The sequence below is a fragment of the Pleurodeles waltl genome, chromosome 3_1 (genome assembly GCF_031143425.1).
Source record: "Pleurodeles waltl isolate 20211129_DDA chromosome 3_1, aPleWal1.hap1.20221129, whole genome shotgun sequence".
NCBI lineage: Eukaryota > Metazoa > Chordata > Amphibia > Caudata > Salamandridae > Pleurodeles > Pleurodeles waltl.
Genome location: NC_090440.1, coordinates 973,807,530 through 973,821,679, shown reverse-complemented (window position 1 = coordinate 973,821,679; position 14,150 = coordinate 973,807,530). Strand labels below are relative to the sequence as shown.

General features: G+C 47.0%; 1 protein-coding gene across 2 annotated transcripts in view; it reads right to left on the bottom strand.

The window, feature by feature from the left end:
* ARID1A (AT-rich interaction domain 1A) overlaps positions 1–14,150 on the bottom strand; it is a 593,039-nt gene that overhangs the window by 506,971 nt on the left and 71,918 nt on the right. For both annotated transcript variants that reach the window (XM_069224049.1, XM_069224050.1), the window contains exon 2: positions 5,566–5,775. In XM_069224049.1, coding sequence (XP_069080150.1) covers positions 5,566–5,775 — 210 coding nt within the window. The remainder of the gene's footprint in view (positions 1–5,565; positions 5,776–14,150) is intronic.

Below are 14,150 nucleotides of genomic sequence, written 5' to 3'. Positions count from 1 at the left end.
TATACCACATCGCGGTCGTGTTGTCCGTTAGAACTTGGACTGATTGACCGCGAATGGAAAGGAGGAAGGCCTTGAGTGCCAGACATACTGCCCGCAACTCTAACAGATTGATATGCAACTTCTGTTCCCCCAGAGACCAAAGGCCTTTGATCTCCAGGTCCCCCAGATGAGCTACCCACCCTAGAGTGGAAGCATCCGTTACCACCGTGGCCACTGGAGGAGGCAGCGAGAACGGCCTTCCTTGAGACAGGTTGTCGACCGCTGCCCACCATCGAAGATCCTCCGCAGTGTCTCTGGAGATCTTTATTGAATCTTCGAGATCCCCTTTGTATTGAAACCACTGCCTGCGGACGCACCACTGGAGAGCCCTCGTGCCAGCGTGCATGAGTGACCAACAGTATGCAAGAAGCAAACAGACCGAGCAGACGAAGGACCTTGAGGACTGGAACTACCGCTCCATTTCGAAACATTGGAATCAAAGCCTGGATGTCCTGAACCCGCTGGGACGGAGGAAAGACCCGATTCAATGTTATGTCCAATACTGCCCCTATGAACAGGAGGCGTTGAGAGGGCTCCAGGTGAGATTTGGGTACATTGACTGAAAAACCCAGGTCGTACAACAATTGAGTCGTCGACTGGAGATGGCACTGCACGAGCTCCGGAGTTTTGGCCTTGATCAACCAATCGTCCAGATAGGGAAACACAGCTATCCCCCTTCTTCTGAGCTCTGCTGCTACCACCGCCATCACCTTCGTTAAGACTCGAGGTGCTGAAGTAAGACCAAAGGGAAGGACCGCAAACTGATAATGCTGTGATCCCACTACAAACCGGAGATACTTCCTGTGCGATTTGAGGATCGGAATATGAAAACACGAGTACTGCAAATCGACCGACACCATCCTGTCTCCTTCATTCAACGCCAAAAGAACCTGTGAGAGGGTCAGCATTTTGAACTTTTCCTGTCTGAGGAAACAATTCAAAATCCTCAAGTCCAAAATCGGTCTCAGTCGACCATCCTTTTTGGGTATCAGAAAGTATCTTGAATAACACCCCTGACCCCTCTCTTGCTCGGGAACCAACTCTATTGCACCTTTTTGTAATAGGGATAATACCTCCTGCTGTAATAGAAGATGGTCTTCCGAACAGAAGGATGGGTGGGGAGGGAAGGTAGGAGGGAATTCCCGAAAGGGAAGAGCATACCCCCCTCTTCACAATGTTGACGACCCAGGAGTCCGATGTTATGACCTCCCACATTGGAGGAAAAGAGGCAAGTCTCCCCCCTACCGGAGACGAATCAACAGGGAGTGGTGGAGGACTACGGCTGCTTTCCTTGCTGCACCCCTCCCGAGGAAGAGGAAGAGTGCTGAAAGGTGGCTCCTCTCGTACGGACTCTGCCCCTGCCCCTGAAGGATCTGTAAGGCAGGGTAGAAGTAGATTGTTGTGGTCCTTGCAATCTTCCCCAAAAGGAACCACGTCCAAATCCCTTAAATCTCCGAAAGCCTCTAAAGGAGGATGAGGCCGACGACTGGAGTCCCAAAGACCTAGCAGTCGCTCTGCTTTCTTTAAAACGTTCCAGGGCAGAGTCAGCCTTTGTGCCGAAGAGCTTCTCTCCATCAAACAGAAGATCAAGGAGTGTGGCCTGCACGTCCGACGAGAAGCCAGATGACCGAAGCCAAGACTGCTGACTTGAGACTATGGTCGTGCCCATAGCCCTAGCCACCGAGTCCGAAGTGTCCAATCCAGACTGGATCACTTGCGTCGCAGCCGCCTGAGCATCCGCTAATAGTTGCAGCATCTCCTGGGACAAATTAGGGTGGCCCTTCGTCTCTTCCATAAGGGCATGGATGTAACGCCCTAGTATGCATGTGGCATTGGAAGATTTTAGAGCCATACTGCAAGATGAAAATGTCTTTTTAGCAGTATGGTCCATCTTTTTTGACTCCCTGTCCGCAGGGGCCCCAGGAAACGAGCCAGGAGAGGATCTGGATGAACATGAAGCTTACACCACTAGGCTCTCCGGAGTTGGTTGTCTGGAAAGAAGCACCGGATCCCCAGGAGCCGTCCTGTACCGCCGAGCCACCGCTCTGTTGACCGCAGCGGTGGACACAGGTTTCAGCCAGATATCCTTAATGGGGTCCAGCAGAGCCTCATTGAATGGTAGAAGAGGCTCAGCAGAAGCAGACGTCGGATGGAGGACTTCTGTTAATAAATTTCTCTTGACCTCCGTGGTAGGAAGGGGAAGATCCATAAAGTCTGCAGCCTTACGAATGACTGCGTGGAAAGAAGCAGCTTCCTCCGTGATCTCTCCAGGGGAAGCCAGATCCCATTCCGGGGTAGAGTCTAGGCCACTAGCTGAGTCCAGTCCCTGGAAGTCACCAGAGGGCTCTATAACTTCACCTTCCTCCAGGTGTTGCCTCGCGTACTCCTCTTCCTCCAAGAGACGAAGAGCCAGGCGCCTTGACTTAAGTCTTGACTCCAAGCCTGGAGTCGACAAGTCCGACGCCAAAGATCTTCGTCGGCGCAGAACCTCGGATCCGTCCGAAGCCGGAGGCTCTGGCTCCAAAGAGTTCTTAGCCGTCGATCCGATCCGAGGCGAATCCGACGGCGCCGCAACAGGTGTAGCCATCCTGGGCGACGTCATAGGCATCGGCGCCGCTTCAGGTGCAGCAGATAAAAACAGGGTGATCGGCGCCGACCTGTAAGACGCCGGAAAACCCAAATCATAGGCCAGACGGACCTGCATGACTTCCACCCAGCGTCATGGAAGTAAAGATGTTATACATAGCGTTTAAAAACGCTGCAGGATCCGATCCCGGAGTCGGGAAAGCCGGGTACTGCTGCTGCTGCACCGGCAAAGCTGCCGAAGAGGGTCCAGGTAACTTCTGGCCAGGAGAACCCTCAGTTCTCTGGGGAGGCTCAACCTCAAAGACCGACCCAGGTGACGTCGAGGTCGTCGGAGGGGTGAAGGTCGGGCTTATCTCCCACGTCGGACGACGCCGAGCCGACGGAGAAGCCGATCTAGATCTGGACCGTCCCGTGCTCGATCGGCGCCGAGATCCATGACGGCGCCGAGTCACTATGATGGTGACGAGACCTCGAAGATCTCGACGAAGACTCCCTCCTATGACGCCTCTCCTTCTTCTTCTTGGACCGGGCCAAGAACAACTTCGCCTCCCTCTCCTTAAGTGCCTTAGGGTTCATGCGTTGACACGAACCGCATGCCTCGACCTCATGGTCGGAACTAAGGCACCAGAGGCAGTTTTCGTGGGGATCGGTAACCGACATCCGACCCCCGCACTGGCTACAAGGTTTACAGCCGGATTTTCTAGGCTGCGACATATTGTAACCGCCGTTGGAAACAGTAGCTCCCTGTGAGCCCCGAAGAATTAACCGTTATTCGGGCACGGAAAAAAGGGAACGGACGTCTGCACGTCGACGAGGGCTTCTTATTGCCTGGATGACGTCATGTGGCGTCTCGTGGAGTCGGGCGATTGTGACGTCATCGTCGACGTGCAGAGCTAGAAGAAATTTCCGTCGAGGCTGGCGCGAGGGGAGAATTCTTTAGGTGAGGAATCCGTGTATCCATCAGAACCTCTATTTATAAAGGGTTCTCCGCTAGCTGCTGGGTGTGCTGCTGCAAACGTGAAAGGAAAAATCTCTTGTGAAGCCTCAAAACTTTCAAGACTGCCAGCAGCCTCTTGCCCTAGTCTGAAGGCCAAGAGATCTGGCAGAGGCCTTACTTTCTTCAAAACGTGGCAAGACTGAATCAAATTTTGCCATGAAGAGGCGGGTACCATCAAAGAGAAGTCTATCAAAGTTGTCTGGACATCCTGGAAAAATCCAGAGTTGTGTACCTATGCATGGTGATTAAGGGAGGTCATACATCCCCATGGCTCGTGTTACAGAGTCAGTTGTGTCCAGGCCAGACTGAACGATCTGCTTGGCCATTGCTCGCCTATCTCCCACTAGCTCTAAGACTTAGTCTCAGTGGAAGGTAGCTGGAGGTCTAACGTCCCTGCTGCCTTCCTGATCACCAAGTGGCAGGATGTAACCTCAGCTGGAGGCAGTCATCCACCTGAAGGCAGTCCTCCACCTGAAGGCAGTTAAGTTGGGGAGCATAGTTTCCATTCCTGGAAGGTATCAAAGCCACTGGCATCTTTGAGACTTGCAAAAATTCTAAGGCAGTAGTTTGCCCGTCCCATCATCATCTGAGCTTGGGTTCCCCTGAGCACTACCGTCACCATTGAATAACAGGCCTTCTTCTTTAATAAGCTGTTGAGACTCTCGTCATAAGTGGTGGTGTGGGAGCTCCATCAGAGGCAGAGACTTCAGGCGAGAAACCAAAGGACTATGTTTCTAAGCAGGTGGCAAGGGTTGCTCTGCTGACAGGACATTGTTTGCGGAGCCAGTGGTGTAATCTGTTGCCCCAGTGGAGTCAAATGCAGCACTGGGAAGATGATAGGATACGGCTCCACAGGTGAAGAGGACTGAACAGTCAGTTAAGGCAGATTTGGTTGTGGCATCTAACCTGACCACTGGAGAGTCACATGGGAGTCGCAGCCCATGTAACAAGAGGCAAGGAAAAGAATGGTGTGAAGGGCACTAAATGGTATGGCATACTCAAGTCTCCAAACTTAAAAGCCTTGGGACCAAGTGGGCCAGTCAGAGCTCTAGAGGGGAGCACAGAACTACACAAACTGTCAAACGCAGCATTTAAAGACATCGCTGGATTAGCCCCAGGAGAGGGGAACCCTTGGTAAGGCTGACTTGACTGGGACGTTGGAGTCGGCACCCCTGGCTGTACCAGCTCTGGGATCAGCACAGAGATTGAGCCACATGCGCCAGATTCTCTGTGACTTATTCCGTCGTTTCCTGGACCAACGACGATGGATGAAGTGCTTCCTCTTCTTATTTTTCTTCTTGGACAACTTCAACAACGGCATTGACTCTAGTGACATCAACTCTGGTCTGGCTTTCCAGCGTCCATGATGTTCATTTCTTACTCTTGGCATAAACATTTTGACTGCCTCTACCTTTATGGCTCTAATGTGCATCTTTGAGGGTTTGTAATAAACACCTATCCATCACAGTCCCTACATGGTTTGAAACCTGGCTGTTTGGGTGGTGATGTGAGTGTGAAAATGTAATCTGTTGACAAACATTTTACGTGAAAAGTAATGACGAAGACAACTCCCAAGGAGATTCAGAGCTCTGGATCGTATTGATGGCGAAGAAAAAAAGGGAACTGACCGCAGCTAAGTGTCTGAGGCACTGCTTTATGTCTCCAGTGACGTAACAGGGACACCGCGTATAGTGCCAAAGTAAAGCCATAGCCCCCTGCCAGCGTGGAGAGCTTTAAGGAGCTTCCAGACTGGGGCCTAGGACATTCAAAAGGCGAGGGATCCGCAAGTAGAGGTATTCATCAGAAACTATAGGCTAATAAAAGCTGAAGTGCTTGTTCTCTGGCCCCTGTCATCTTAAACAACTGGGCTACACGCGCTAGCTTGGATCCCATTGTGTGTGTAACCATTTTGTTACCAATATTTGATCTTGTTAGCTGCTCACCTGCTGAGCATACGGGATGTTTCCCATAGCACCTTGTGTTCTGCCCTGCATCATGGGGTATCGCTGCGGAGTCTGTGGTCCATAGGGCTGTCCAGGGTAGCCATGACCCGACTGTGGCACTGGTGAAGGTCCCTGCTGTTGTGAATATGGATTACTCGCTCCATAAGGCTGCGGTCTCATCTTTCCCATCTGATCCATTGGACTTGATGACTGCAGAAGAAAACAAAAAATAATATAAACTACAGAATATTTTTTTTGTGAAAAGAACGTCAAAGATTTTAAAACAATCACCAATTTACCACAATTCTGCCTGATCTTTTAAAAGCTACACAATCCAATGTTTCTTAAAAAAAAAAAAACAACATTTAAAAAAGAAGACCATGAGATACAAACACCCCAAAACGAGTCCAAGCCCTTAAGAGCTTGAAATCTAGTAAGCATAACTATATCCAACTGACCTTGGCTAAGAGGAATATGTCAACAGATGTTGCATATTTCTGCAGAAAGAAGACAAATGCACACCTTGACAGAATTATTGTTGTACTTATAAGGAACTCTCGTCTCAAAAATTAAGTATCCAAAAGAGTCAGTGGCAAGGCAAAAAGACACTTCATGGCTAGGCAATGGTCTCATGTTGTGCTCTTCATTATTATATCTGGCAAGGCTTACATTCTGACACCATAAAACGGGGCAGGTTGTTAATTATGTCAGTACACCAACAACTACAAAGTAAAAACATTATTTACCAGTACACAGATAACATCAACCAGTCACTTCAGCAGCACAATGTATGTTGAAGTGTCAGCCTTGATAGGCGGGAAACCATTCATACTCGTAAAAAGCCCTTGGAGGCATAATTAAACCTAATGAATTTGTAAAATAAGTGAGAAGTAAAGGACTTCAAGACCTTTATCAAACAACGAATATTATTTAAAATCATCCTGTACTTTACTAGAGTTAGTTAAGGTGCCCTTGGATTTTTGCAGAATGGCTTCCCAGAATGTATTGAGCTAGAATCCTTTGAAGAACTTTAGAAGCAGCACGTACAAATGGGATGGTCACTTCTATGCCCACACCAGTGCCAGGAAGCTCTGCAAAGTGTGCGGTTTTGCCAAACCAAACCCAAAACACAAAAACAGTGCTATAATCACGGTCATACTACATTTCTGCAACTGCCTCTCCAACCCAACCTCTCACCATCCTCAAAGAGCCCACCCTGCAAGGTCTGCCACAACCATTGGGAATTTGTATGCTAAATCCAATGGCTCAGTATTATATTCACTTGAACCTCCTTCAAAACTTAAACAGTAAGGAAAAATCAAATTCTAAACTTTTCCCTCACTCTAAACACCCCACCATAACAAACCAGCCTTTAAAACCAAGGAAATATGTCTGCGAAATGCCAAAGCTCCTACAGATTAAGTGTCAGCACCAAGTCAGCCAATCTATGGAGCTCCATACCAAGCTCTCTTTATATACTGTGCAGGTTATTCTCAGAGGAAATGTTACAATCTTCTCAGTTTAATCCTACTATCATAAGGTGCAGTAGGTTGTTTACGTTAAAGTAGTGCACTTTGTAACAGAGATACATTGTGAACTCATACCCTAACTCAGCTAACCAAGTGTTTGCCCTAACAGACCAAAATCAGAAATTTCATAACAAACAAGTTATTTACCTTCAGTGACGCCTTTTCTGGTAGAGACATATTCTAGTTGCAGATTCCTTACCTTAGAATTTCCCCCAGGCATCAGCCTTGATCCTGAGGTTTTTCTTGAGTAGTACCCTTGCGCACCGTCAGGTGGTGTCTGTCTGCTCTGTGTCCATCGTCTACATTGTGTGCACTAGGTATGTCATTACGGGACCTACACAGGCACCACCCCGGTGCGCTTTCAACGACTTTCCACGCCAGAAGCACGGAGCCATGAAGAACACTGACCACTGGTGCTCCAAAACTAGGGCCCTGAAAGGGAAGTCATACCTAAAAATCTGTTTGCGGGGAGGATGGGTGGTTGGTAAGGAATCTGCACCTAGAATATGTCCCAACCAGATAAGGCATTACCGAAAGTAAGTAACTTGTTCATATGATTGAGACTTCTAGTTGCAGATTCCTTACCTTATAATAGACACCCAAGCAATACCATCCACGGAGGGGGTTCTGCGAACCAAGATCATACTAGAAAGTCCTTAAGGACCGTCAGGTAAAGTATGCGTCCCTTCGGTCCTGTCTGTCCGGGCAGTAGTGTTTGGTAAACGTGTGCAAGGATGCTCACTTTGCTGCCTGACAAATTTCTAGGACAAGAACTATGTGTGCTAACACAGTGTTTGCAGCTGTTGCTCTACCAGACTAAGCGTGCAAGCCCTCAGGAGGTTGCTTTTCAGCCAATGTATAGCACACTTCAATAGAGAGAACGACCCATCTAGAGATGGTTCTCTTCTGCGCTGCCCGACTTTTCTTCACAGACACATAACCAACAAAGAGTTGCTCATCCACCTGGAACTCTTTCACATGATCAACGTAGAATGCCAATGCTCTTTCTGGGTCCAAGCAGTGGAGTTTCTCCTCTTCCTTAGAAAGATGCAAAGGGATGGGGGGTGTTTGAAAGTAAGATGCAAGATGATGGATTGGCCTACATGAAAGGGCGTAACCACTTCTGGGGAAAAAGGAAAACCTTAGTGTGAAGCACCACTTTGACAGGATAGACAGTTAGGAACGCTCAGATGACAATACCTGCAGCTCACTAACCCTGCGGGCAGATGTGATCGCCACAGGGAAAGGAATTTTCGAAGTAAAAAGCCTCAATGGATAATTGTGGAGTAGCTCAAAAGGAGCGCACATCACAAAGGTCAAACATGTAATCCAGATCTCATTGGGGGGTAATGAATGAGAAAGGAGGAAAAAGATGTGTAAGACCTTTGAGGAACCTATGTACAATAGGAGACTTAAACAATAAAGGATGATCAAGCAATCTTAGGAAAGCAGAAAGAGCAGACAAATATTTGTTAAGAATGCCCAGAGAGCCCAGCAAGGCAAGGGAATGAATAAACAACAGGACTTTAGAGTGAGGTGCAGAACGGGATCAACAGACTTGTCTATGCACCATGCCACAGACTTCTTCCAACAACTGGCGTATACCATTTTGGTGAAGGGACGCCTGGCTGCCAAGATTAAGTTACAGACTTCTGGAGGATGGTCAAAAGCTGTCAACTGGAGCGGCTTAATCGCCACACAAGAAGCCAGAGCATGGACAGGCAATTTCAGAAAAAAGGAAGCACCACTTTGTCAGGATAGATGGTAAGGTAGGGTGGCTTAGATGACAATGCCTGCAGCTCACTCACCCTGCAGGCAGATATAATGGATACAAGGAAGGCTGTTTTTGACGTTAGGACCCTGAGAGGACAGCTGTGATGAGGCTCAAAAAGAGTACATGAAATGTCCGCACCAAATTTGATTCCTATTGGGATATGATGAAAGGTGATGGAGGAAACATGTGGGTAAGACCCTTAATGAACATACTAACAATAGGTGACAAAGACATTTGGTCAGGTAATCTCAGATAGCAGACACAACATTTGAGGATGTTCATAGCAGAACCCTGCCAAGCCGAAGAAAGTGTGTTGGGGGGGGTGGGGGGGGGGGGGGGGGGCTAGGGGATGTAACAGACTCGTCTATGCAGCATACCACAAATTTGTTACGACAAGCGGATACCACTGGCTGCCAAGATGACAGACTTCGGGAGGAAGGTCAAAAGCTATCAACTGTGAATGCTCCATCTCTACGCAAGAAGACGGAGAATGGACAGATTCAGGTGGAGAACCCTCCCATACTGCTACAACACAAGATCCTACTGAAGGGGCAGTCTGATCGGAGGCTCAATTGCCATGCTTAACAGGTCGAGATACCACACTCTTCGTGCCCAGACCAGAGCCACAAGGGCTACTTGGGCCTGGTCGTTCTTGATCTTCTTGAGAACTCTGGCCACAAGTGGTATGGGCGGAATGGCATACAGGAGGCCTAAGCTCCACTCGAGACAAAAAACGTTACCAAGTGAAGGGCAGCCATGGAAACTCCAGTGGGAAAAAATGCTGATTGGATATTCTTGGCAGAGGCAAACAGATTTAACTAAGGCTCCCCCCACTGCTGAACGAGACTTTGTGCCACCTCCAGATGGAGACGCCATTTTTGATCGACCAAGCACTGTCGGCTGAGTTTGACCACTCGGACGTTCAGAGAGCTCACCAGGTGCTGAACCCCCAGGGAAATGTCCTGATGTTTCAGCCATGTCCAGAAGTGCACAGCCTCCTGACAAAGGGACCAGGACCTCACCCCACCTTGCTTGTTGCAGTACCACATGGTGGGTGGTGCTGTCTGTGAACACATGCACTACTTTCCCTTTGAGAGAGGGAAGGAATGCTTTCAATGCCAATCTGATCGCGCTGAGCTCCAAAAGATTAATGTGGAGCCTGGACTCTGCCTGAGACCTGACGCCTCTGATCTCCACCTCTCCCAAATGGCTCCCCCATCCCAGGAGTGACACATCTATCACTACTGTCAGATCCGAAGGGGTAATGGAGAGAGATTTGCCTCTGATCCAATCACAGTTCAAACGTCACCACTGCAGATCTTGCGCAGTTCCCTCCGATATCTGGACCATGTCGGAGAGATTCCACAGATGCTGCGCCAACTGGAACGTCAGGTCCCACTGCAGAGACCATATATGCCATCTGGCATGTGTCACCAGTAGGATGCAGGAAGCCATAAGGCCCAGCAGCCTCAGTCATTCTTACCGAAATCCGGGATAGACAATGAAACATTGGGATCATATCCTGAATATCCTGGACTTGCTGCCTGGGAGGATAAGTCAGAAACTGCACCGTGTCCACAACAGCTCCGATGAAAGGGAGCATCTAAGAGTGTGTGACTTTAGCACGTTTATATGGAACCCCAGTGAATGCAGGAGGTCTGCCATAGTCTGGAGGTGGGAGACTACCGTATGGGGTGAGTCCGCCTTTAACAGCCAGTCGCCGAGGTAGGAGAGACTGAAATGCCTGACCTGCGCAGATGATCTGCAACCCCGCCATCACCTTGGTGAACAGTGGTGGGGCGCTGGTAAAGCCAAAGGGGAGCACAGTGAACTGAAAATGCTCACAGCCTACCACAAACCGCAAGTAATGTCTGTCGGCAGGCAGGACAGGAATATGAAAATAGGTGTCCTGTAAGTCCAATACTACCATCCAGTCGCCTGTGTCCAGGGCAGATCGAACCTGAGCCCGATTGAGTATTGTGAACTTTTCCATCCTGAAGAAGAGACTGGGAGACCGGAGGTCTAGGATATGGCAGAGGCCCTTGTCCTTTTTGGGAACCAGAATGTAGCAGGAATAACAACCACAACCTACTTCTGGCACAGGAACCCTTCCCTATGGCTCTCTTGGCCAAGAGAGCCGTGACCTCCTAGTGGAGAAGTGCTAAGTGATCCTCTGCCATTCGATCATAGGATGGTGGCATGGATGGAGGGGTAGTCGCGAGGAGCCCCTTCGGGCTATTTGCAAATCCCACCTGTCTAATGTGATGGACTTTGGGGCAGGTGATGGCGAATCCTGCCTCCAACTGGCACCTGTAGTGAAGCGTCAGACTACGAAGGTTTGGAGGCTGCTGAAGGGGGAAGGGCAGGTGTGAACTGGCTAGACCTCTGGCTCCCTGATCCACAAGGGTGTCGGATCCCACATCCCCAGTCACGCAGAGGTTGGGCAGCATGCACGGACAGTTGTTAATAAATCCCTCACTGGAATCAGTGAGGGTTTATTAATCAGTATAAATTTAGAATTGTCAGCATTTTTCACATAGTGCAGTTTGAAATGGCACAAGTTTTCTATTACATGCTCAAACGAGGCTGTAACAAAAACTTAAGAACTGATATTGTGCCCCTGGCAAAAACAGTACGATCAGCGTTAGTTCAATGTTGCTATACTGATGGTATCACTCCTGCACATGCACTCTGGCTATAAAAGAAGGATGTACAAATTGTACAAATGGTAATCACTCATACTTGCAGAAACTCCAAGTAGAGGCAGAAGAAGAATAAAAATTAAAGCCACCCTATGCCCTAAACTACTTAGAACCACCAAGCTATGTTTGTATGATTTGAAATATAAGGAAGGACTGACTTTCTTAGAGAGAACTTTCAGAGCGAAAACTCTTTCTGAAAGAGGGAACTCTAGACACAAGAGTCAAGCAGAATAAAAATAAAAAAAAACAGAAGTATCTGGCATGAAAACCTAGATGATATCAATTGGATGATGGTAAAATCCTCCTCAACTCAAAGTGTAAGAGCACAACAAGTAAAGGAAGTCTAAATGAACCAGTAATCCAGATAACAACAATGGACTACCTGGAAGCCAACACAAAGCTGTCAGCATTCAAAGGGCCATAGGGACCGTATTACTGGGTCACTCAAATTATTGTATACTTTAGGTGTTGCGCCTAGATAAAAATGCACAAGTCTGTTTCCCTAAGGTAAACCAATCAGATCTAATCCACTACCTGCACCCACTGTAAACCTGTACTAGAGAACCATGAGGAACGACTATTAATAGAAATCGAATCACGATGTAAAGGTATATAATTGGGCAGACGTTCACTTATTTTTACAGCCACTATAAAATATCAGCAGTAAAATTCTGGTCATTCCGATCTTCAGGCACTAGATCTTCGACAACCTGAAAATGTTTGTGACCTAACTGCATAGGATTTTTGGCACCCTGAAAATGTTTGTGATCTTTTTAACTTCAGCATGTTTTAAGGAGGGCAGGAGGCAGATAATGGTAGTGGCCCTTAGCCACAGGAGAGAAAGATAATATGCCTCAAAGAGTTTGCCAATGATTCAATTGATAAATTACCTAAATGAGGAAGATGATTGTGACTTTGTAGAAACGATTTTCTTGTCTACATTTCAGCCTTATATGAGAAACCTTTAGAAAAAAAGCCTTGCGGAGCCCAAGGAAGTATATTTAGATTTAATCCCAACAACCTCCAAATTACAATTTTGTATGACTTTATATTGTACATGTGCAGAACTAGGTCTATCAAAAACATCAGACTCCTTATCAGCCTGCTTAGCAGCTGGGGAGCATTAACAGCCCCACTCATACAAACTGCAGCATCTGTTACCCTTGAAATAGTCACATTTGAATCCTTGCTGATGTGAAGCTCTGATAAAGAAGCCTTTTTGCTCTTGGGAAATACTAAGAACTACTTCAGGGGGTAGAAAATCAGACACAGATGTTCGGATTGTAAAAATCATAACAAGATGTAACCCAGGATGTGTTTATTTGGTGAAATAACAGTTCAGCATTGTAGGGCAATTCTTACCCTAGGGTTTCCAAAATATTGAACTCGAGTCACAGAAGGAAGAGCCTTGAGAACTAGAGCTTTTTGCTTTGTCCAAGACCACTCTTGCCACCAAATCTGTCTGAAAGACTTCCTGAAAAGAAAAAAGGGTTCATCTGCTGCTGTTTAGTATTTGGTCTCCTATAAGTTCTCCTCTGGGAGAATCAGGTGAATGTGTGTTGTGGCCCATCCTATCTTTTTAAGAGGTAGGCCGAGTAACTAGTTCAATTGTTATATCATCCAGTGACCCGTAAGAATGTAGCTCTAAAGAGTAGGTGACCCCAAGAAGTTGATTTTCTGTCCTAATTTAATCAAACCATCTCTGAAAGCGTTAGGCATTACAGTTTAGAAATGGCAAAACAGAGCCAATTTAAAATAACAAAATGGTTTCTTCCCTGTAATAGTTTTGCATCTTGAAGAATTTTCTGGATGCACATGCTGTGCATTATAACGCCATACAGTGGTTGGGTCCGGAATATTGTGGCTGTAGTTTTTCTTCTCTCACTTTTTCTTTTTTTAAACTGCTGGGTGTTGACAGATCCACGATTTGGTGCTTTATCCAGCCCCTTGACAACATACGCCCTCTCCTTACTCAGTTGCCGTGATCACCATCTTCAGATTTATTTTTCTGGGTGATTTTCTTTTTTATTCTTTTTCCCCTTACCAATCTTCTTGGGTTCGCTTGCAAATCCAGAAAAGTCTTCAAGTTGCAAAACGACTATTACAGGTAAGAAACCATTTTGTTTTGCATAATTAATCTTTTCTTGATTCTCATGCTGTGCATTGATTTATTGAGGTGGCTGGGTTGAAGATGGGTTTGAATTTTTAAATATATGCTTTAAAATATTTTGTCCCACCTGTGCTTCTTTGTTTATTTGAATGTCTATACAATAATGTTTTGTGAACATGTGAGCTGATGACCAAGTAGCTGCCAGGCAGATATCTTCAAGTAGAATATTTGCTAAAAGAGCAAAAGCTGCTCCTTTTTTTCCCATTCATGTGCCTTTGGTGTGTTAGTTGCATCCCCACTTTTGTATGACAAACCTGGATAGTTGTGAGAAATCCATTTGGAAATAGTTCCTTTTGTCACTGCTTTTCCCATATTATTTGTAAACAAAACAAACAGGTGTTTTGTTTTTGTAACTGTCTTTGTCCTCTCAATATAATACATGACTGCTCTTCTTGCATCTAGTGTGTGTA